This window comes from Lagopus leucura, unplaced genomic scaffold (genome assembly GCF_019238085.1).
Source record: "Lagopus leucura isolate 7727_CA_CO unplaced genomic scaffold, USGS_WTPT01 Super-Scaffold_100022, whole genome shotgun sequence".
NCBI lineage: Eukaryota > Metazoa > Chordata > Aves > Galliformes > Phasianidae > Lagopus > Lagopus leucura.
Genome location: NW_024962275.1, coordinates 1,214,492 through 1,239,110, shown reverse-complemented (window position 1 = coordinate 1,239,110; position 24,619 = coordinate 1,214,492). Strand labels below are relative to the sequence as shown.

At 44.6% G+C, this 24,619-nt stretch overlaps 1 protein-coding gene across 3 annotated transcripts; it reads left to right on the top strand.

Annotated features, from left to right (window-relative positions):
- Positions 1-3,938: 3,938 nt before the first annotated feature.
- On the top strand, positions 3,939-23,285 carry LHX2 (LIM homeobox 2). Of its 3 annotated transcripts, none has more exons than XM_042879149.1 (5): positions 3,939-4,311; positions 7,090-7,292; positions 7,773-8,155; positions 15,190-15,395; positions 22,510-23,285. In XM_042879149.1, the coding sequence occupies exons 1-5, from the start codon at positions 4,084-4,086 to the stop codon at positions 22,795-22,797; spliced, it is 1,308 nt and encodes a 435-aa protein (XP_042735083.1). In that variant the 5' UTR covers positions 3,939-4,083; the 3' UTR covers positions 22,798-23,285. The 3 variants fall into 3 exon arrangements, with proteins under 3 accessions (XP_042735083.1, XP_042735082.1, XP_042735085.1); XM_042879148.1 differs by having other exon boundaries at positions 7,087-7,292; XM_042879151.1 differs by lacking the exon at positions 3,939-4,311 and adding an exon at positions 4,718-4,754.
- The last annotated feature ends 1,334 nt before the right edge of the window (positions 23,286-24,619 follow it).

Genomic DNA, 24,619 nt, shown 5'->3' with positions numbered 1-24,619 from the left:
TCATGTCAGAATGGTGATAGCAACCTCTTTTTGTTACATATTTAACAGCTTTGAAAGACATTTTTTATACAGCAAATGTACTAGACAGCTTTAAAGCAAGGGACATTAAATAGGTTGCCAATTATTCATTCAACAGCTCTACGTGCATCAAAAAAATGCATACCACCAAATTTTCCTGAGACAAACCACTTAAATTTCCTGTGACTCATGCACCATTTCTGCACTAACTGGGTAGGGACAGCAATCATTTAGACAGAGAAACAGATATTAAATCTTTCTTACCCTGGAATACTAAAAACATCTATAAATATGCTCATTTACAGTTTGGGGACAGCATCTGTGGCAAGAAGAGTCTTTTTTTAAAACTGAATGGTGTTTCTTAATAAGCTTATTTCATTATTTTCTTTCACTTTAAAATCACCCAAAGTGCCTCATTTGGCATATAGCAAGTGCAAAAAGTGATATCTGAATGGAGCAATAATTTCCCAGAATTGTTTCAAGTCAGCCTATTGAGCAAGTGAATCTGTAGCACACTGGTCTGCCTCCAGCAGCTCAGGGAGATGAAGCTGAGCTGAGCTCCACTTGCTGACAAGAAGCAAACTGTCTCACATTTTAGGAGAACAACATCATTGCCTATAAAAATGAAGAAGAGACAAAATAAATAAAACCAGTTAATGTTGTAGTTAACTTGCAAATCAAGTAAATCTGTTGGTACAGTATTTTAGAAATAAATGATAACAGCATCACACCAAACACACATTTCCGAACGTATAAGCGCTCTGATTTTGATTTAATGGTATATCAGCGTCAACTATTGCTTCCTTTGCTGGTACACACTTCCTGATGCCTACTGTGAAGGGTGCCCATATTTACAACTGAGTAAGATGATTAATTACACCTTGTCAATCACGGTGCATGAAGACATAACACCACAGCAGACAATGAAGAAGATGCCTGAAGCTACAATTACATTTTAATTCATAGTTTATTGTATGCCCCCATATATTGCAGTCTAATAACCGTAGGGGCATCAAAAACATATGAGATATCAATCACTCTGCCCCCTGGTTTTTCATGTTTATATTATTTCACAGCCTTTAAATTACCATAAGTAGTTACTTATTTCCTAAGCTTTCTTATCTCTTACCTTTTGCTTCCATTTATCTTTTATTCTTAGTACCTTTATCCAACAGCTATAAGTATTTGATGGAAGTTTGTAGCTCACTTAAAATCTGTAACAGACAACCTGAAACCCAGCAATTAGCAAAGACAGCTTAGACTTGTGTTCCTTTGTTGAAGGAGGCGTTGAGTCTTTTGTTCTGATTTAGTCACGGTAGCTGGGTGGAAGCTGGTACCTCATTATGTGGTTGGTCTGTTTGTCTGGTAGGTAGCAGATGGTACTGGAGATGACGTTACCAAGAGAGGCAGGGTAGAGAAACTCAAGACCTGTGATTTGTTCACCTGTCACCTATAACAAAATACAGGTTAAAAGACTTTATTATTAGCTGCACCATTTTTTTAATGAAAAAAACCTCTCACTTCAAATGAATCTGCAGTTGATTGTAAAGATTATTTTGCTGTAGCAATTTTTCTGCTGCTCATTATTCAAGAATACCCTGGATTTTATTCTGAACAATGTAAATGTCATTCATGTGTCAGTGTGTACATTAGCAGCTTTGTGTTTACATTCTGCTACTCTCCCTGTGTTTTGGTAGCAAGGGTTGGATGTCTTCATGTGTTTGTATATGCATTTAGAAGGTAATCAGAGATGGCCTGTGATTGGAAGTCATGGCTTACCTGCCTGACATGCTACTGGTTTTAATGGTTCCAGCCACTTAGGCAGTACATAAAATATCATATTTTAATTAAAAAAAAAAATCTTTTAGATAATCGGTATTGTCAGATGGAGTGTACAAATCCATGACCTTTCCCACTTCCAAAATCTGTGTTACCAGTTACATGACACAGAACTGAACTGCATGCTGCTGTTCCACGGCAAGATACAGTGTCCATGGTGTCAAGTGAGCAGTACTCCACATCAGCATTACTGGAGGCAAACCTCCCGCTTGAGATGGTGTTTGAGATGTCTTGTAATTGAAGGCAGGGATAAATTACTTTATTGACATAAGCATTACACAGTCCTAGTAATTCTTTGTAGAATTCTAATCTGAACTAAAACATGAACATCTGCTGTCTTCAAGATGTGGTTTTAGGACAGTCTTTGACTAGTTCCCATGGATGACAAACTAGCTTGTGTTCTGAACGGTTTCCAGTGCAGTCCAGTGGCAATTTCACATGCACCTCTACCAGAGACTTTGTTCTCCTCTGTGACATGCAAGTATATTTAACTGCTCAGAGCAATTCACCAGAAAGATGGTAAAAAGCCTTGATTATTCTAAGAACAGAACGCATAAACCTAGCCAGCTGTGAATCTAAATGAAGTCATTCCAATTGTAGCAAAGACAGCGATACCTTTACGGCACCTGGAAGAGGTACATCCCTGCTTCAGACCCGTAATTCTGGTGCCCCAAGTGATGTAATCATTTGCAGGCACGGACAAAGCAGCGGGTCTCATCATCTCAGATGTACGTTCAGGTTTACTTTCCATTGCTCTACCTTTCTAGTATAATTCTAACTGTGATATTGACGTCTTTAACACTAATTACTGCACCCTTAGTATCCACCTTCTGAGTACATATGAAGACATGATGAGCGCTTTCCCATTTTGCACTCCCCGTCTTTTCTGGAGGTTTCCCGAAGCTTCTCCCGAAGTTCAGGGCAGGCCTTTCTGGCCCACCGCTCCCGCGGCCGGCTCGGGCGGAGGAGCAGAAGCCGCCACCAGCGGAAGGCTTCGCGGCCAAGGGCGGCACAGCCGGCCACGTTCTCACGGCAGACGTTGTTCGGGAAGGGCCTCGTTGGAGGCGCTCGGCGTGCCGTCAGCGGGTTCGGTGCCTCCAACTCGGAGGGCTACCGACCTCCGCAGTCCCCAGAGCGCCGCCAACGCGGGACGCGAGCCGCCGTGCACGCTGGGCCGGGAGCGGAGCGGCCGGGAGCGGGGCGGCGGGGCCGACGAGGGCCGAGGAGGGCCGCGGCCCCTGCGCGCCTCCCAGCCCCGAGCACATGCCGGCGGGCCCGGGCGCGGCGGCAGCCAATGGCGGCGGGGCAGGACATGATGTCAGAGGGGCTGTAGAAAAGGCGCGGAGCCTCGCGCGGCGCCCGAGCTGCAGACGCGCCGCTCGCAGGCACCGCGGCGGGCGGCGGCTCCGGCTCCGGCTCCGCTGCCACCGCCGCCGCTTCTGCTACCGCCACCGCTTCTGCTGTGCTTCTGCTGTGCTCCTGCTGTGCTCCCCCGCGGTGCGGCGCGGCCGCCCCCCGCCAGCAGTGCCCCGCCAGCAGCCTCCTGGGCCCGCGGGCCGCGCCGCTTTAAGGAGAGAGGGGGGCCGCCGAGTGCCCGTCCCATCTGGTGCCCATCCAACTCTTCCTCCTTCCCCTTGGCTTTTTCTTTTCCCAATGAGCTCCAGCAGGCTGGGGGAGGAGCGGGGGAAGGAGCAAACTTTGCCCCTGAGCTGCTGCCGCTGCCAGCCCTCTGGACTGTGAGTGCGCGCGGTGGGCACCCGCCCCATCCTCTTGCAGCATCAGCCTGCTCTCCGCCTGCCGCGCTCCCTCTCCCTCGCTTTCTAAATTTCGCACTGTACGATGTAGGGGCTGGTCATCACTCTTTTTATTTCTCACCGAAGATGGTGTATTTTTTTTTAATATATATTTATCTTATTTATTAATTCCTCCCGATCGTATGCCTGCCCAGCCTCCTGTCAGCTGGGCCAGAGCATAAAGCCTGGGACTGCACCTGGGGCGATGAGCCCTGCGCTGAAGAAGCCTCCCGGAGGGATGCGCCGGTGCCGCGCAGCAGCCTAGCTCGGCGTCCCGGGGCGCGCAGCGCCGCTCGGCCCCTCTCCCTCGTCCCCTCCGCTCGCCTGCTTTGCACCCCGTCCCCTTGAAACCTCGGATCAGAGCCTGCGCCCCGCTCCGGAGATCTCCGCCGGGTGGAGAGCCCGGAGCCCGAGGAAAGACGGGGCGTGCTAGATGCATGGGGGAGGGCTCCGCTTAATGCAAGTTCTGGGCTCCTGCAGGGACCCCGACAACTGTCAGCTGAAGCAGCAATTCGGGGCCTCCTCCTCGTCTTCCTCAGCGATGCTTTTCCACAGCCTGTCCGGCTCGGAGATGCACGGGGTCATCGACGAGATGGATCGGAGAACCAAAAGCGAAGCACCGGCCATCAGCTCGGCTATAGACAGGGGAGAGACCGAAACGGTAGGAGGCAAAGGAATGGGAGAGTCGTTCAACTCCCTAAACGTAACGAACCCTTCAAAAATACAGCTTTTCCCTTAAAGTAACAGATCGGGGGGAAACGTCTGCAAAATACTAAATCGGAAGAAATTTAAGCATGAAGGCACTCCAAAAGATTGAGTAAAACCATGGGGAAAGGCATGAAACTGTTAATTATTAATAACATGCATAGTAATAGTAACGCTTGGGTGGAACAAACGGTGCTGCTCTTGCAAGAAACAGAAAGCTGGAGCAGCCTTTTGGTAGCGTCCAAGCACGCCTTCCCTTCCCCCAGCCAGTTCGGCCTTCAGAAGTTTTTTGGGAGAGGCAAAGTATGTTTTTGTACAGATAACGTTTGGGCACAGCAAAATCTTTGTCTGCAGAATGGAAATAAATACCAGAGAATCCAATTCGGTGTTGTTTTTCAGGTGAGATATCTACACTGAAGTAGACATTATAGCATAGAAAAGCCCAAACAAAAGCAAACAAACAAATAAGCAAAACAAAATCCCCAAATTTCTACCGTCTTTAAATCATGATTTCTTGTAGTAGGAAGATCCATGAGCACTGGATTTCTGAACTTGGTGAACGGATCTGGAAGACGAGTTTCAGGGAAATGGATGCAAGTCTTTGTAACTTTACCACATCTTGTCTTATATCTGCTGGTGGGCAGTGCTTTTAGATGATAAAAGGATGCATCCTTCGAGCCAGAATTAAGCAGCAAAGCAGAAGAAATTTTATAAGAATATTAATTTAACTGAGCCAGAATTTATCGTGTACTTTTTTTTTTTTTTTTTAAAGAAAAGAAATTTCTGGAGTGAAATTATTCCATTTAAGTAACTCTGTCCTGTAAGGTGATGTGCAAGGAGGGTGTCCGATCATGGCTTTTAAGACTTCATCAATGCGTTACGTCTAAATGTTATGTAGAAATGTTCTTAAAAGTGACAGTGAGATTATTTAATCCCAAAATATGGGCTAGAGCAGCCTTTGTACAATAGCATGATTTCTCATCGGAAGGGTTTGGTTGGTTGTTTTTTGTTTTTTGTTTTTTGTTTTTTGGTCATTGTTTTTTTTAAGTTTATATTTCTGCATATAATTAAACAATATCAAGTTTTCTTTGCTGAATAAATATTGTGGCACGATATCTTTAACTATTGATATAATTTATTTATATTCACATGTGGATGCAATGAATAGTGGAATAGAATACTGGATTCTTAAATACCAATTCCAGGCATCAGAATATTTTTGATACTGGATAAGCAAAGCAGAAAAGTTGCGTTTCATTTGAAGTTGGTTTATGAGAAACTACTTCTTGTGTAAAACAATCCCCAGTCGGAGTTCAGTTCATGCCTTAAGGAAATTAGGCATCAGTGGACTCGTGGCTATCGTAGTGCCATCGTTGTGTTTACATGCACTTCTGATAGTGGAAATGCTGTACTGCAAACAGTGGTGCTCACAGCGATGGGGTTTTGTGATCTCTGGAATTGCTGGATGGATGCAGCCGGTCTCGCCTGTGCTGGAACAAATAGCTCCTTTCTTTTGGGTCTCCCCGTTAGCTGCATTCTCTCTTCTTGCTTTGCGCAGGGACTTCAGGCTCTAGAGGAGGTAAAAGTAAACAAACAGATCGCCCCCCTTCCCGAATCAAAACAAACTGCGTGTTTAGGGGGGGGGGGGAAAGTGTTTGGAGTTGTCTTGCACAAGGACAAATCTGCAGTGTGGTTTTGAGCAGAGTGCCATGATAACAGTAAGTTTAGAATGAAGTGGGCATTGCCAGACCTGCCGTAAATATTGCTCTGCTCTGCACCTCTCGTCTCCAACTCTGTTTTAGTGTGCGGGGTGAAACACATGAGAGCACTTAAACGGTTTCCGATATTTTTTGCTTTTTTTTTTTCTCTCTCTTGGTAGGAGTTGACAGAATTTGTATGTATTTGTTTTTCTTTCTTTTTCTTTTTTCCAGGGGGTTTCGATTGGATTGCGATTTGACACTGAACTATTAAATTATATAGGGGTTACATTTAGTTTTATTGCTTCCAAGTTTATCCCAGCATAATCTAAAGCATTCTGTTGTTTCGTCCCACTTTATTTCTCACTATTTCGTTTTCCCGATAAAACATTCTGCACCTCAGATTTAGTAACGCTCGTCTTCTTCACAGTTTTATTTACCGATCCCTCCGGTGCTTTGGGTCACGGCAGCTTTGGGTACATTTGTTTGGAAGCAGCTTGCAGGGAGCTGCGCCTGTGCCACTGTGGCTGCTGGGGGTTTGATCGTAATTCACTTGGAGTTTTATTGCTAGGAAAATACACACGCGGACACGCTCCACATATACGCACTCACGGAGCATTAACTATGCAGATACTCTCCGTGTATCCATAATAATCAAATTTAAAATGAACTGTCTGCGATTTTCCCTGTTCTGATTGTTGCACCTGGCTGGTGAGGAGCATCTTTTCTCGTTCCTGGGATTGGCAAATTCATAAAAAAAAAAAAAAAAAAAAAAAGAGAGAGAGAGAAAAAGAAAGAAAGAAAGAATTCCTGGGTCTCATCCGGACGCCTCCCAGGTTCCTTCTTGCTGCGTTTTCCCCTCCCGCCGGGCCGGGCAGTGTCTGCCCCCGGGGAGCCACGGGGCCGGACCGGACGGAGCCCCACGGCGCGCTCTGCGCTGCAGCGGGGGGACACGCGGCCGTACAGAGGCGGGAGAGCGCAGCAGCGCCCGCGCTTCTCCCTCTCGCTAACGGTCCGAAATTGTTTTCCCCCAGCAGACCATGCCTTCCATCAGCAGTGACCGGGCTGCCCTGTGCGCCGGCTGCGGGGGGAAAATCTCCGACCGTTATTACCTCCTGGCTGTGGACAAACAGTGGCACATGCGCTGCCTGAAGTGCTGTGAATGTAAACTCAACCTGGAGTCCGAGCTCACCTGCTTCAGCAAGGACGGCAGCATTTACTGCAAGGAGGATTACTACAGGTACAGCCCGTTCCGGCGCGGGGGGACCCGCTCGGACTTCTCACGTCCGGTCGGTCCTGGGGGTTGCGTAGGGGTCGGAGGGCGCGGGTCCCCGGGGGCGGCAGCTTCCGAAGCGCCGGCGGGGGGAATGGCGCGGGGAAGGGACGCGGCTCTCCCCGGCTGTGCGCGGGGCAGGGAGCAGAGCCGTACCGGGAGGGCTCGCCGTCCCCACGCGTGTCTCCGCGCGGGGCCGAGGACTCGGGGCACGCTGTCCTCCCGGCCGGTTGCGGGCCCACCGCCGGGACGGTTCGCGGGGCGGGGGGCAGCCCCGGCTGCCGCGATGCCGGTGGAAAGCGGCCCCGAGGCCGCTGGCGGCTCTGTGCGGCGCCGGCTCTGTGCGGCCCCGGCCCGCGGCCCCTCTTCTTCTGTCGTCTCCTGAGCAGACACGACGAAGAGCGGGATGCGCCTCTCACCGCCTCCTCTGGCCGTTCTGTTTTGCAGGAGATTTTCCGTGCAGAGATGTGCGAGATGTCACCTGGGGATTTCTGCCTCCGAAATGGTCATGAGGGCCAGGGATTTGGTATACCACTTAAACTGCTTCACTTGCACCACTTGCAACAAGATGCTGACCACCGGCGACCACTTCGGCATGAAGGACAATCTGGTGTATTGCCGCCTCCATTTCGAGACTCTCATCCAGGGGGAGTACCAGGTGCATTTCAATCACTCGGATGTAGCCGCTGGGAAGGGCCCAGCGTTGGGTGCGGGCTCTGCCAATACTTTGGGACTGCCTTATTATAACGGCGTGGGGACTGTCCAGAAGGGGAGACCCAGAAAAAGGAAAAGCCCAGGGCCTGGGGCAGATCTGGCAGCCTACAATGCAGGTAAGAGACCCTGTCTTCCCCCAACAACAATTCAAACGGTTTGTTTCTGTTCACTTCCAAAGGGGGCTTTCCGTTTATTTTAGCTTAAACCGTTAATAATAGTTTAGCTGCAGCATAATTATTGAGATCAAGTGCTGTCAAACTGCAATTACAGAAGCTAATATGTTAGCATTTTTCACTTCAGCTGGAAATAAAATGTTTTGAAGCAAGGTCATCTGGTTAAGGCGGGGGAGCCGGGGGGGGTGTAGCCTGAAATAAAATCTGGAAACCAGAGATTGTAAGTTAGCACTTCAGAGAGCTGTGAATTTTCTTTAGTAGCTACACCCTCAAAGGCTGCTGATGAGTGAATGTTTCTGTCCTTCTCCCGAGCTCTTGCGCCTCCGAGTTTTGGAAGGAAAAGGAGAGAGGAGGCACAGGGGTGGCTGTTTCCCGGCAGGTTGGGCTGCGGTGCCCGCGGAGCCTGCAGGGGCTGCAGGAAGCATGTGCTGCAGCAGCCTCGAGTCTGCTCCTGCGGTGCCAGACTCGGCCGGATTTGTGTGCATCAGAGGTGATTCAGAGGAGTCAGGAAACTCACAGCATCTCCATTCGCTGCCACGAGTCGCAGCCTCTTCCTCTTAACTGAGAACAGCAATAAGAAGAAAGTGGGCAAACCCGGTAACAGCCACAAGCCTGCGGACTGCGCAGGAACTCCGTGTCTCAGGCTCTATGCGCTCAGCTGCTGAGCTGATGTCCTTCCTCGTTTAATCTCCCTACCATAACAGCACTGTAATTCCGTAGGTAAAGGAATTCGGGCAGTCTCCTGCCTCCCTCCTTCCCTCGCCAGAACACCGTGATCCCCGGCGCTGCTCCTTGTGTGCAAAAGGGAAAAGTTCTTGGACGGTAGAAAACGCTTAGATCTCGGTGCGGTTCGAACTCAAGGCGGAGGTGGGGTTTCCTTCAGACCTGAGCACCCATAAGCTGTCCCGTTAGGCGCGCGTTTCGTTGTGCCACTTCCGTATTGTTTGCGATGTTTCCCGTTGTTTCGAGCGCGTTTTCTCTTCAATCTGCGGGGCTCAGATTCGTCCCTTAGGGCTCCCGTCCTTCCGTCGCGTTTTGCCTCCCCGAGGTGGCGCCAGATGGGGGGGGGAGGGGGGAGGGGAGCATCCGGACCGGGCAGCGGGCAGGGAGAGAGAACGCGTGGGGAACGGGGAACCGGAGCCGACGGTTTGTGCTGAAAATGGCAAGGAGAAAAGGAGCGTCTCCGAGTGCCAAATACGCCTCAGGAACAAAATTGCCACCAATCGCGGGTTTTACCGATAGCTGAATAATATGGAAATCCGTACAAAAATCCGTAGGTGTCCCGTGGTGAAAGGTGTGTGCGACTGCGAGCTTTCAAACGCTCAGAAAAAGTGCGTCCTGCCCGTTTAGAAATGTTTCCTTTTCGGAGGGATTCGACTGTAATTGCCGTTCCGCTGTCCCCCTGTGCAGGGCAGATGTTCGGTTTCAAAGGACCTGTAACCGAACCGGCGGCATCTGTCCCGGCTGGGAGCAGTCTGAGAAAGCCCTGCCGCTCCCTGACCTCCCGAAGGAACCGTCCTTAAATGTACCTTAACAAATCGTTCAAAAATAATTGCCCTCCCGTTTTGCTTTTCTAATTTTGGGTTAGACCCCGTAACTGAAGCTTAACAGGTCTTCGAGGAATCTTCAGCTTCTCTGCTGAAGCTATTTATCTACTTAACTGCTTACTAAACCAATAATCAATTAATTTATATGGTAATAAGTGCCATTGAGCTTGGAAATCAGAGCGGGTGTTCTGTTGGTTTAAAATTTCACAAAGCAGGAAATGATTGCAAAGCCTTCTATTTTGTGTCTTCTAAAGGAGACCGTTGAAAAGTGCGTGATGGTTTCTCTCGAGTTATTTTTAATGGACCTTCTCCTTCCCTTCTGAGAATTGCACTAGAAACGAACAATATTGTCCTTCGGGAGTGTTTGTTGCTGGTAATTTGTGTAGAATACTTTGTGTAAATAAATCTACACCCAGAGGTGGTGGGAAAAGGGGGACCCGTAAATACAGCCGGAGTTGAGATGGGAATTATTTTGTAAGTAGCAGCAAACATTCATCTGCGACGTGAATTGGTCTGGCTCGCTGCCTCTTTTTTTCTACTTAAACGAAACGCTGTTTGCACGGGGACGATGAGTTCTGAATGTGGATGGAGCCTGACAAGTGGAAAATAGCTTAGAAGGATGCCGAAACTTCAAAAAGATTTCGTGTTTTTTTTTTCCCTCCCCTCCCCCCCACCCCCCAAAGTGTGTTCTGTGATCATCGCTCCTTTTTTCACTTTTGGGTTGGATTTTGATTTTTTTTTTTTTGTTTGGTTTTCCTTTTTTTTTTAGGTCAGTAAATCAGTGGCTGAAAGCTTGCTGAACACAGACGCACCTGTAAAGAATTCTGAACGCTCCCTTTGTGAATTAGGCCCCAAACCTCCCACAGCTTGCTATATTTTATTCATGTCTATCTGGTCTGTCTTTAATATGAAGACAGTAAAATACCCCTTAACATGATAGTTGTAGGGGCTGGGGGCGGCACGAGCTGGTAGAACACCCGTGATCTGTGCAAACAGCAAAGGTGTCGAGAAACATTTCCTTCCATCGCTAACTGCGTGCTGCGGGGCGTTGCGGGGCGTTGCGGGGCCGGGCCGCTCCGTGTGGCAGCGCGGGGCTCTGCGGATCGCCGCCCTGCAGGCGCCTTTGCGGAAAGTTTTCTCTCGACGGAATTCGGAAAAACCCGTTAAGTTTCGCAGAGCTGATTTCTCTTTTCTCTCCTCACGTCCTCCGGGACCGAAAGCTCAAAATCAGCGCTCCCGCGGGTACAGTAGCAGAACGAGCAAACAGAAGCCACAGCTAAAATAGGGGTCGTTTCACAGCAATTTCCTAAGAAAAAATGAGAGTTCCGTCCTTTCCCTCCTCCTTTTCTTTCCCCGGCGCTCCGACGGGTCACCCCGGGCGCAAGCAGCCGCTCTCCAGGGCGCACTGCCGGCCCGGGGCTGCCGGGGGCTCCGCCGTGTCCCGTGGGCTCTCCGTGCAGCCTCCGCCCGCTCCGGACCCTGCGGGCAGAGCGGATCCGCGGCCGGCCGGGTTAATCGCGGAGCGCGGGGACCGACGGCGCGCTCGCACCGGCCATTCAGCGCCATTCAATTGGCTTAATTGAGGGGAAAAGCCCTCCGCGGACGGCTCCTCCCGCAGCGCCCGGCCCGGCCGCCTCCCGCCCTTTGTCCGCTCCGGGCCCGGGCCGCTCTCTCCCCCTAGAGGCGCCGCGGGGCCGGGCCGCTCTCGGGGTGCCGTGGCAGGGCCGCCGTTCCGCGCCCCGCGCTCTGCGGCCCTGTCCGGTGCTTCTCCAGGGTGCCGCCGGGCGCCCCAGCGGCAGGGGGGAAACGTCGCGTGCTCCGCACACCACGGCTTCCTTACGGGAGCCGAGTTAAATTTTAATCCTGGTTGCGATGAGGGTTCCGGTGACTGAGTGTCTCCTGCCACTGGGGAGGAAGGCTGCTTCCGACCCCACTGTTTCTCCACAGAGTCCTTCGAGTGCTCCTACCCAGCAACAAACGGGGCCGCAGCCCTGCCCCATCTCCTTAACCCAAGTTCTGTCTCCAGGCAGAGGTCTCTTGCAGAAGGAAAGGGCTGCATGTTCCAGAGCCATTAGAACGGCTAGCTGATACGTGCTCCTAATGTGCTTCTTGTTCCACCATGCTTTCAGCATCAGGATTCATTTGTTTTCTTTTTGGGTAACTTGACATGTCAAACAAACTACTAAGAAGAGAAGTTCCTCCCAAGGAAATTCCTCTTTCCCATCTTCTTCACGTTCCATAACTTTTCTTCCTGCTAGCAAAGCACGTGCTTTGCTCTGACTCCCAGCACACACAATCTGGTGATCGAAGTGTGAAGCAGTGCTCCTGAGTTTTCTTCTTCAAATAGTATTTACTGTAAGGATAACAGTGCATCCCTCTTTGTTCGCACAAAGTTGGTTTTAGAGACAGCTGTGCACATTATTCTGTAGATGATATTTTGATCACCAACATTGATCTTAGGGAGCAGGACCCAATTTCTAGTGATGTTCTCAGTGGACTTCACTTTCAGTGGCCAAAAGGAATCTCTGTCACAATGCTGTGGTAAGGCTGTGAGCTGAGAGCAGCCGGGGGACGGGAGGGCGATGGTCTGGTGTGGGACTGTTAGGGGGCAGAAAGGGCCTAGAAATAAATGGTCTGGGATCTAAAAGACACTTGGCACCACTTCAGAATTTGTTTTATCACAAAGCAGAAATGAAATGGTTAATTTAAAACTCTTCAGTTTGACCTGAATTTTGCCAGTTGTATTTCTGAAATTCCCAGTATGAGTCCTAGGCACTGCAATTGAATGGGAACTGTAAGCATGGGTGGTTGAGCAGTTCCTTTGGGAGACACACAGGGATGCCATGAAGGAACAGGGAGCACGTGCCTGAAAAGCAGCGGGCTGCAGGAGGAGCCTGTATGGTGTCTGGCATCGTGGCACCTTCTGCAGAAACTCCACTCTGCAAACCTCCTTGTGCTTCTGTACCTCCACACCTGCAATGCCCATAGACATGGCATGTTGATGTAAGAGATGTACATCGGATCAGATCTAATAAAACAGCATTTTGGAGATGGTGCCAAGTACCACAACCACATGTGAGACTGGCGCTAATGTCAAGCTGGGTGATGCCTGGTGAGGAGCAGCTCACGCTCTCACACACTTCAAAATCTGCTTTGTGACTTTCTTCCCAGCAAAGGACAAGAGTGGTGCATATTTACTGCTATTTTAGTATTATTTTTATTAAGAATTATGAGAAATTCATAGAGCAAATTGCTCATTATCAAGTAAGGGCTTGATGAAAAGCTGATACCTTCATTCCCTTCTGGGAGCGTTTAGAATCAAGTCTATTTTCTTGGGTCCTGATTGTATATCATTCTTTACAGAAGAGGATAAAATCCAACTACTAGCAGCCGTAGGACTTGTTTTGTTGCATATCAACATGAACAGATCTCAGTCCTCCAGATAGATATTTTGGTGCATTTTCTCCTAGCTCTTGGCCTTGTTATTTCTGGAATTTGAAAGCATTTAAGGGAACACAGTGATCTTTTCTATTTCTAATATATGAAACTCTGTATGTTTAGAACCAAATACCATGTTGTTCCACATTTCCATAATGCCATTTGCTATAAGCAATATAGTTTCAGTTATTCTTCACAGTATTCTTCAGAGGAAGAACTTAGCTGTGAAGGATTCTGGGGCTGGTGGGATCGCTGCAGCTTTGCACCTTGGATCTCAGTTCTTCAACCAAAAGACAGATCTTGCTGCACTCTGTCCAGCTCCATGGATTCTATGATTTCACAATCTCCTTTTGTATGTCTTACACCTTCTAAGTTCAGGTGCTCCAGTTCCTCCATACACGACAAGAAGCAGAAATGCTTCTTATTACTAGGAATTTGGCATAAGGAAGCTGACTGTGAAGGGTTTATACAGATGTATGCACACACACACTTACATGTACAGCACAATTTTTGTCTTTTTTTTTTAATTGTAGCAGTACAGAAGCACAGAGATGTTGTAGCACTGAGCTCTCGCAGGCCTCGTTTGTATTGCACCATAGCTTGTAAAAAGTTTTTGAGAAGCTGAAGTTCACAAAGCAGCTACAGTACATTGCTGCTGAACTGCTTTCCATTGTCTCTCTTTGCATGTTTTTCTTATAAGAACACACATTTAATGTAGGTTTTTAAAAAGCAATTTTAATGCATGCCTTTCAGAAATCGTATGTATTCAGCAGGGCTAAAAAACTGATAAATGATATGAATTTAAGTTAGACTACAAATATATGCATGTCCATGAGATGTACTCCATTGTAGCAAACGAGCTGTAGTGGATAAGTGAAAAAAAACCTGTTTATCTGCTTAAGAGTTTCACCAATAATTCACATTTTAAAATGTGTTTGTGAGAGGTTTTTTTTTGCTTGCAGCACAGAACAGACATTGGTGAGTTGTCATTACTTTTAACATAAAACTTATAGGGAATTAAAAGGGAGTTGCAGATATTGGTGCAGAAAAAGTAAATGAATGACAGCTCGTCAGAGCTAATTTTTAGATAGATCCATGATTTTTTTAGTGAATCTAAGCTTGGTGCTTAATGGTTTCTTTTTTCCAGAGTTTTTCTATGACTTGCTGCATGCACATGTAAATCAAGATTGACTTTTGGTCCGTGAGACTGTTTTGCTTGGCATTCAACATGCAATACAATTGGATAATTATTGCAGTGTTCCTTGGTTGCAGAGGTCTCTTGCAGACTTTAATTTATGCAAATGTATCAGTCATTCCCATTCAGTGATTTAGAAGATTTTAAGAGAATCAATCATTCAAACTATTACTTTCAAATACTTAAAGAGTAAAATATTAATAATAAAAAAAATTAATTTTGAATTTGGTGCTGATATATTGTATTAACAGCTTTATTTCTCGAGCTAGTCAAATTATAATTTGCTGTCTGGTACCTACAAACTTTATTTCTTTTATAGTGTTTCATTTAATGGTCTCTCTTGTACTCTACAGGGTTTAGTTTGATGGAGGAAATAATTATAATTTTAACTGGTCTGTTCCATCGAGGTTTAAGTGGACTCTATTGTGCAGCTTTCTTTGTACATTACAATGCAATTTATAGTGATACAAAGTACATTAAAACACTTTACAGAGTTGAGGACAGCTACTGTCCTACAAACAGAAAGTGGAGGAAAGGCTGTGTGGAGATGGAGGAAAGAAAAAAGGAAACAGACTTGACATTTTAAAAGCCATAAAGAGGCAGGTGAGGGTCCTTGCAGACTGGTTATTGTAAGGGAAACATAGAAGATGCAGAAATGGAGGGGAAGGCAAGTAGGGTTTGTACCAGTACAATACATGCCATGGTATGTTATTTTAATTGCTGCACTCAGATGAACTGCAAACAATGTTGGTCACGGAGCAATAGATTTCCACGCCTTTTCCTCTTGTTGCCTTAAGCTTTAAGCTGCAATGAAAACGATGGTGACCACCTGGATAGAGACCAGCAATACCCCAGCAATCAAAAAACAAAGCGTATGAGGACATCATTCAAACACCACCAGTTGCGGACAATGAAGTCATACTTTGCTATTAACCACAATCCTGATGCCAAGGACTTGAAACAGCTAGCTCAGAAAACTGGCCTGACCAAAAGAGTTCTTCAGGTAAGAAGAGCAGTCTTTTGTCTTGAAAAGTAAATAAAATATCAGTTTTATGTTTGGAATGCTGTGGATTTTGCTTATCCTCGAGCTTTTCATAGTCATTCATACCTTCTGGGAAAATTCAGTTCAATTCTGGAAAGTATGAGAAAAGTTGTTTAGTTTCAGCTTCCCAAAAGCAGATCGCTTGCGCTCTGATTTTTAATGGCAGTTGTGAAGGTTTGGGGTCTGCTTACTTAACCTTTCCTGAGGTTAGTTAACTCTGGTGCATGGTTCGACTTCTGCTGCGAGAAAAAGTAAATTATTTCAGTTAATGTAAATAGGTTTTAATTTAGAAATTAATGTGAGCAGTTGTCTTTATAAGAAAGTAATCAGGCATTTGGATCTATTTTATCTGGACAGGAAAGATCTCTTTTCTGTCAAAATGCAAGAGGACACATTTAATTTCGCAAAGATACATTTTGTTTAGTCATAGCATAGAGCTTAGAGTGAAAGAAGACTGCTTTGAAAGTACTGTTTCAAGTAGGAGGGTACATGCTCTGAGTTTTTATGGGAAGGAAAGGTAAGAATATCAGTTGGCTCAGTTCCATTTTAATTTGTAGTTCTGATTCAGTAAGGCCATTTTAATGGGCACTTATTCAATAACTGTAACTAGAGATAAATTTAGGCATACAGGAGCTGTGATGCTCCAGAATCCAGAACTGAAATCTTTAAATTGATCTTAATAATAGAAAATTAAAGTTTGGGGCCTCATAGAGGAAGCTGGAGCTCAGAGATGGACTCGTGGGAAAGCACAGTGGATAGCTCTTGCAGCCAAACAGAGGGCAGTAGACAAAAATATAGAAAAACCTGACTTTACTGGAGATATTGTGGGTCTTACAGAGTTAATACCTAAAGGTTTGTAGGCTTCCTAATAAAAACTGCTAATAAAAGACTGTGTGTAATTCATTTTCTTGGCTAGATCCCCCAGAACTGGATTTTGTTTGTTTTTTGAAGCTGATTTGCGGTGGTGGAACGGATTCCTCCTTCATTACTGGTGCACATCCTGGCACTTGGCATAGCGTCTCTTATAGCGGCTCTCCTTTATCCACGCATGTGGAGGAAAGGATTTTCAGCATTTAGCTATCATTATTTTGAAACTTCTTCATTTCATCATCAGTTTGCACACTTCAGTAATATCTGCTGTCTGTTACAGTATATTCACACCTGAATTATCTTAGAAATTTCACACAGCGTGTGAAGAAATCACTTCCGTGTCTGGAAAACACCTCTGTCTTGGTCATCTTTCTGTTTTCTTTCCTCAACCTGCACCTCCACCTGACTTCCATCTCTCCTTTTATTTCACCTCACAGGTCTGTCCTTCCAACTGTTTTCTAAGACATTTTATCTGTCCCTTCCTTCTTATTTACATTTCCTCATCTCCGAAACTGAACTCCATGTCTCCATTCAGTCTCCATTTCATTTTCTTGATTGCTTCTGTTTCCATATTAAATACAACTTCCTGTTTTAAGGTGTGCTTTTTTTTTTGTGCCAATCCCTTACAATTTCACTAACTTTTTTTTCATGGTTTCAGTAATTAGTGTTTCACTTCTTTTACTTCCACAGTTAAATACTCCTTTATCTCTGGGTGTCTTTAGATAAGGAGAGTTGCAAGGTAACGGTGGTGGGGATTGCACACAGAGGATGATCTGTTGGAGGCACTTCAAGAAAATGACTCCGAGTGATACCTTGTCTCGTATTGCTTGAGTTTTCCTGTCTGCTAGGAGCATTCTCTACTTTATACTTTGCTGGTGTTTGTGTTTGAAAATTAATTTGGGCCAGTTAAAAAGTATTTATTTAAAAAAATTTTGGAATCTTTGTGCTCAGTTGGCTTATTTCTAACCTTTGAGAGCAAATAATACGGTCTTGTGAAGCTGTGGAGGTAATTTTTCAAACACTGAAGTTTACCTGTACAAGTTTCAAGGTTGCTCCTTGCTGGGGAAAACTCTTCATGATGTTGGTTACTGAGATAGTGTCACTTGTTAATTCTTCTGTACCAGAAAGGTTGGCATTCTGTGTCATTTACTGAACACAAAGTAATTCCCTGACACTACTGATCTAAACAAGCACCATTAGTATTAGTCTGTCTTACATATTAGAGGCACACAGACTCCCAGATGTGTGCGCACACATTCCAGTGGTGAGAAATTTTCTTTTTCCCTGTGTTGTTTCTAGGTGTATCTGTAAGCTCTTCTATTTTCTGTATGCTCAGATTTCAGTTCAGCAGATGAAGGATAATGACTTCATATATTGTTAGAAGAATGTATTTTAATAGAAAGCATAAGGTAGCAGATGAAGGGACAAACAAATTCTCTTGTTCTGAAACCGGTGGGATTTCCAAACACACATAGCAGCGTTCCTAATGTTTTAGAGCCCTTAATGTAAAGGCAGTGCCATATAACATGTAATGAAGGTGGTTTATCTGTAAATCAGAACCGAGTTTGTCCATCTTCTTAATGATCTGTAATATTAGACTTGGAAGACCTGACTTCTGTCTTGCCTTTGTATACGGTCAGTCATCAGCTGGCCAAATCCAGAAGCAGAATGGCAGGGAAATGTAACACACTGCTTCAAGAATGACGTTTCCTTCAGTGGCCCTGTAACGCAGACTATTTTCCTAAAGTAAACACATTAGAATTACAGTAAGCCTCTTTATACTTTTACTCCCTGTTTGATTTATCTTGACTCTCATTTAGCCTCATGTTTGCAATTTAATGCAACTGCAGCTAGGGAGCACAAGCCCATTGCTGTGAACTATCATTTGTAATTAAAGTGACCAGTTAATGGTAAGCCAAGTAAATGTCATAAATGTTACTCATTTGGAATTGATCTTTATTTCTGTGAGTTCAGAAAGTGAAGGTGGAAGTAGGTAGACATAAGGACATAGGATTTGCTGGCCATAGCTATGCGTACCTCCTCTCTACCCAGGAGTCTGCAATACGGCCAGGTCTGCCGTACCCCTGGCAGAAGCAGTTTAGGAACATGAACCATTGTTTTTCAGTGGTGTCTTTACACTGCTCATCCTTTTGGAATCGTCTCCAATAATGTTGCTCTGAAGACCTCCCAAAGGTTACTGCATACATTTGCACTTTGCTAACTTTCCAGTAGTTGACAAATACGAAAATTTTCTCAATCATGCATGAGTTTCCTGCACTCCTCTGTGGTGAAGGTTTGCTTTAGGTCAGCATACTGCGGACGACTTACTGAGACTTTGTTTCTATAATATCCTACAGTTCTTTCAACTGTGCACTTAATAATAGGGACAGAACAGCCAGAATGTGTGTGCAGTGACTGAACAGTCTGCTATGTGCTGGCACATCCCTTACATTTTTATTTGTACAACCAGCATATAACAATTGCAACAATGGAGACATTACAAAATTAAGTTATCTCAGATGATTGCTTGGCTTCATACATGACAGTATCAGAATTCTTTACAACACTTAGCATATTTATTATCAATACTTTCCTTTCTTATGGAGATAATATTTTATTCCCATTTTACAGTTGGAGAATGGAGACAAAGAGCTGAACTAGTTGTGCAGATCTCTGAAGCACTAGCATGACATTTTAACTGCAGCACCACTCTGCCTCACTGCTGAGTGCCCAGCGACAGGCATTCAGCTCTGCTCACCAGAATGTAGGAGCATCAGTGGATCTCACAGCTGCTTTTATTTTTCACTGGGAGTTTTTAATCCATATTTTTCCCCTTTGATTTGAAATAGCTCAGCCCTGTAAATGATACAGTTGGACAGAAAAGCGCTACATACTTCTCAATGATTTTGTTTATTTTTTCAGAAGGCCAGATTCCTTATTGTGTAATTGATGTGAGTTAAGTCCTTCTGGAACAATTCTTTCAGTTATGTATATTTGGATTATTATTTCTTTACTTCAATGTAATGCTGTTCCGGGTGCAGCACTGCTGCCATTCTGCATGGGGCAGCAGTCCTGCCTTGGCAGCTCCTACACACTGCTGTGCACAGCTCTGAGTAACAGTGCAGAGCAGAAGAGAATCAGGACTGCATTCCTACAGCTCAGAAAACAATAGTTCCAATTCTTTCACTGCTCTTCAGTGTGAAGCCTTTGCTAAATACTTCTGTATCTTAATTGCATACTGGAATATCACTGTTACAATAATTATTTTGTTATTCATTTCTATAATAAAACACAGCATTTTCAGAATTTCAGCTAAGAAATATTTAGATGCCTTTTCAGTAATAACACAAATATTTATTGTTAGACGAACTGAGAGAGCTCTGTAGTCATTAGCTGAAAAACCTTGACAATAACTCAGTGAGGAAGAAGAAGAAAGGGCCATATTGTCTATTTTTTTTATAATGCTTGCAAGAATATGAAATATTTTCTATGCCTGATGTGAGCTAACACCGCTAAAGAGAGGATGAACCAGCTCACATTCACAGCTCCTGAAAGCAGCGTTAGTGGTTGAGAGCCATCTGGGCTCAGGTTTTCATGTTTAGTAGAAGACAGAGGGGAATACAGAGGCACCAACAATCTTGCTCATTTTCTTACTACATTTCAAATCAGAATCAGAAATAATACCATAGAGTTTTTTGCCCTGTGAAAGTTAAGGAGCAGCTGGACTGAACAAAATGCTGTTCTGCAGTTTCACATACTTTACACAAGAAAATTGTCTGTGAGTAGGAATGGAAATTTTACTCATATTTGAGACTTTGACATATGTAAACAAGTATCTTCTCAGTGAACACTAATGTGAAATTTTGCAGAGGTGTGTGTATACACAACTGGACTAGTGATTTTTTCTGCTTTAATTATGATGTAACTATGGTACATATCAACAGTGGCACCTCTCTACACTTACATTTAAACTTCACACACGTGATCCTTTTTGGAACGGGTATTTAAAAAAAATCAAAGCCAAATAAATTCATTTGTGGGACAAATATAAACGATCTCTATAGAAAGGTAAAACAATCCCAAAAGTGATAGAATTGCTGATTTTTACCATTCCTACTCATTGGTGATTGAGATTTTACAGCTTGAATGACCAGAGCAAAAATAATTTGGTTCACCCGCACACCCTGCACAGGAGGTTGGCTCAGAGCCGTGCAGTGGCTCTTCCACTTCTCCTTGCAGGCTCTGAATGAGCAGCCATGTGAGAGGAATATGCTGGCTGACAATGTTTCAAGCAAAAGTACTGCATTTGTTGTTTTCATACAGCATCACTGGCCTTTAATAGCATCACTGCTATTACGGACTATTTAAAAAAATAATACACATATTTTTGCCAGTGCTGATCTAGAAGATTTTTGTTTTCTTGATATATGTAAAACCAATATTTACTCTTTAAACTAAGTGTTTTAACAAAGGGAGCACAGTCATAAACTGCTTTGAAATACTAACTTTCAGAAACAAGTGGGGGTGTAAGGTATGAATGCAGCTCTCATGGCCACCACGAGAACCAATGCCTGAGAATCATTTCCTTGTGGCACTGATGGGAGGAAGTGCAAGAGGGAGTGTGTGCACTTACAGATCCTTGGCTGGGGGTGATGGCTTTCCTGAGAAAAAGCAGGAGTGCATACTAGGGGAAACTTGGGGCTGGACCATCTGCAGATGAGAAGCAAACCAGTCAAAGGAAAAATGGTCTGAGACATCTTCATCAATTCTAACTGCAGCTGGTGAGATGAGAGGAGAAAGAGGAGACTTCACAGGACTGCAACTTTGTTGTGTATTACTCCTCTGCTAGCAGTCTAGCTTAAAGCAGATCTTGCAGCAGGAGCTGGGCTGGCTCAGAGTTAGAAGTCAGAGTTTCTGTGTAGGATGTTGTGACCACATCACAGCCTCGTGAGCTCTGCACACTTATTTTTCCTCTATGAACCACGGGGGAGAAGTCTGATGGAATAAGGCTGAGCAGGTACTTTGACTCTCTCAGTTCCTTTCTTTGACAGACACAGAGATGATGAATTTAATTACACCTGGAATTGAAAGACTCGATCTTATTCCTTAAATAGGTCAATGTGAGAACAGTGGGATCAGCACTGAGTCAATTACAGAGAAAGTGGCAGTGACAGAAGGCCTCCTGATAAACAAGCACTGTGGAATTTCGGCTAGTTGCAGCAGTAGAATTGGATGGCACCAACAAGTTGAATATGGAGTACTTAATGACATTCTCAAATTTAATCCACATAATATTCTGTTCCTAGATTTTGTGTGAGTTTCAGAAATAAATTTTATTATATCTATTTTCAAATAGGTCAGAAAAGTATTATATCTTTAAACAAACTCTGCTTGGAGAGTGTTATTAACTTTGACCTAAACGCAGCAATTTAACTGAAAAAGCTGAAGTCCTATTTTTGTCCTTTACATATAGTGAGATAATAAATAATGCAGGAAGTAGAAATCTTGGAAACAACTTTGCTGTATATGGATATCACCTATTCTGAAATCACATTTTTTTAATGTAATGTGAGTATTTAATACCACTCAAGACACTTTTTCAATCATTATTCCAGGATGGAAAGATTTAAAATGAGCGTGGCATAGGAGCTGAAGCATTTGAGAAAGAAGAGTAAGAAAGAGAGGCAGAAAAAGTGAGAGTGCTGCTGAGGCCGAGGCATGAGAAAGCTCCCAGGAGGGCTCCAGGAGCACGGGCAGGCAGGGCACTGCAGGCCAGGTCACTGCTGCATGCCATGGGAGGCAGACTTGAGATGTGAGGTGCTCAAACCCATTAGCTTGTATTCATCAGATGCTTGATTTCTATCTCATCCTGAGAAGTACTTCTGGGAGCGAGAGAAATTGAGCGCTTGCAGGAGCCCCCAAACCTATCGGCATCTTCACAGGCAGCCTTAACACAACTCCCCTCCTCCCTCCTCAGCCTGTTTCTGCCCCAGGCAGACTGTTTACACAGAGAACTGCAGGAGAGGGAAAGAGGAAGGCTTCATAGGCATCCAGAGGACACTTTTCGTGACTGGGGCTACTTTTCTTACATGTTACCATAAAAGCATCTTACCCCATTCAAGCTTTGATGAATTTGTGAGTTTGCTTTTGCTTTCTAAACACTGCAGCTCTTTAAATGCTACCCTGTTATATTAAACTATTTCAGGTTTGGTTTCAAAATGCTCGAGCCAAATTCAGACGGAACCTCTTACGTCAAGAAAACACAGGGGTGGAAAAGACTTCAGATTCAACACTCCAAGCAGGGACCCCATCAGGTCCTGCATCAGAAATATCCAATGCCTCCATGAGTCCATCCAGCACTCCCACTACCTTAACGGACTTGACTAATCCTACTATGCCTACTGTGACATCTGTCTTGACGTCAGTGCCCGGAAGTCTTGAGGTTCATGAATCCCGAAGTCCTTCACAGACAACTCTTACAAATCTTTTCTGATGACTCTTAATAATTTCTTTAAAAAAGAAATTATCCTTAGTTGAAATTCCAAGTGTATTTTAATAGAGGCTTTGAGCAACTGACTAACCACCGTTAGGATCTCTCCTAAGAAAACAGAAGGAAATTAGTGTTCTGGTGTTACAGAGTATGGACTGAAGAATAACTTGGAAGATCTATTGCAACACAACATTTGTGTAACTGTACAGTTTTGTGGACTGAGCAAGGGAAACAGCAATTAATTTAAGTTGGCTAAAGCTTCTGTATTTTCAAAGACTGCCATGTGCCTTATACACTGTTTTATCTACATACTTTGAATTCCGTGTCCACTTCTCTCTTTTTCTCTCTGTATATTTATGACCAGGGCAAAAATGATAAGAGTTTGTTACTTTGAGTAGTCCTAAGTCTTTCATTGGTTGCTTTGTTGTTTTAGAAGTTTGAAGTCAAAGTCTGTTTGAATACCAGAATTTGTAAAATCTAACCAATAATAAAACCACTTCTGGAAACTACTTCATAATGGCTACAGTTACATCTAACGTGAGTTTCACAATCCAGATAGGCTGATTGTATTTAAAAGGATTAGAAAATTGCACTTCAAACATGGTATCTGGCTAGAATAACTCTAATGTGATGTATACATTTCTTCTGTTCCTGAAGTATATATGGGTGAGAAGTCTGCCTTGTGCAACAGTCTAGCTATTTGCAGTATAGAGAAATAAATGTTAGTTGCAGATAGAAATCATCAGATGCTGTTAAAATTCAAACAGACAAAATATACTTAATTTTGTTGTGTGAAAAAAGCTTGACTTCAGCTGGCATTCATGAAAGCAGTCTTGCTTTAGCACAGGAGATGGCTCGTCCCCTTCCATGGTGGAGGCAGGCGAGGTACCTGCTGGCCGTGCGGCCACCAGCGCTCTGCTAACAGGTGGCATTAGGTAATATTTTCCCTAGGAAAAAGACGGAAGTATTTCAGGTAATTTTACAAAGTTGGTGGGCAAAAATGAGGCAAAACTATATTTTACAAAGTCACAGCCTTACATTTTTCATAACGCTTTGAAGGAATAAAAAGCCAAGGAAGAATATTACATTATCAGTACCAATAAATGTGATTATTCCTTTAACTATTCTGGACCTTTGAATATGACTGAATTCATTCTCCAGGAGAAAAAAAAGTGCAGAATATAACTGATATTTTGAGTTCTTCTTCCTACTGTTCTTAAAGATGCTTTTCTGTAATTAAAGAAATACCTCAGCAAAGTTTAAATATGTGTAAGGATGAGTTACGCTCTGCTGTTTGCCCAGCAGTTGTACAGATCTGGAGCTGCACACCACGTGTGTGTGGCCGTTCCCTTTCAAACCCGCCGCAGCCCGACTGCCAGGCGCTGTTAGGCGGCTCTGCAGCAGCAGCGCTCTGTCATCCCACCGGATCACAATCGATAAAAGATGATTCCAAATAAACAGCAAGACAGGTGCCAGTATTCGTGTTGTTCGCCCTTTTCAGAGCACTGAAGATGATTTATTGGGCCAGACCTTTCGGTAACAATGTTTTGGTTTTAAAAGCACTGTATTTATTCAGCTTTCTCAGCTGAAAATTGGCCATTCTTGTGCAAGCCACATTCCTTCCAAGCTTGGTGAGAGATCTCAGAGAAGGAGGGCTGTGGATAGAAGTGCTGACATAATCGGGTCATATATTAACCTTTTTTCATGCTTTTGCTTAAAAGAAAATCAGGTGAGTTATCTGAAAGGCGAGATAGTTCTAAAAATCGTAACTAGCTTAGATCTGTGAAGGGAATTACGTTCTGCTCTCTAAGACTAACAGGCTAGC

Excerpts from the sequence above, each read along its gene's own strand:
- LHX2 (XM_042879148.1), top strand. The coding sequence starts at position 4,084 with ATGCATGGGGGAGGGCTCCGCTTAATGCAAGTTCTGGGCTCCTGCAGG. Across the intron at positions 7,293-7,772 it reads TGCAAGGAGGATTACTACAG|GAGATTTTCCGTGCAGAGAT; the intron begins GTACAGCCCGTT and ends TCTGTTTTGCAG. Across the intron at positions 15,396-22,509 it reads TGACCAAAAGAGTTCTTCAG|GTTTGGTTTCAAAATGCTCG; the intron begins GTAAGAAGAGCA and ends AAACTATTTCAG.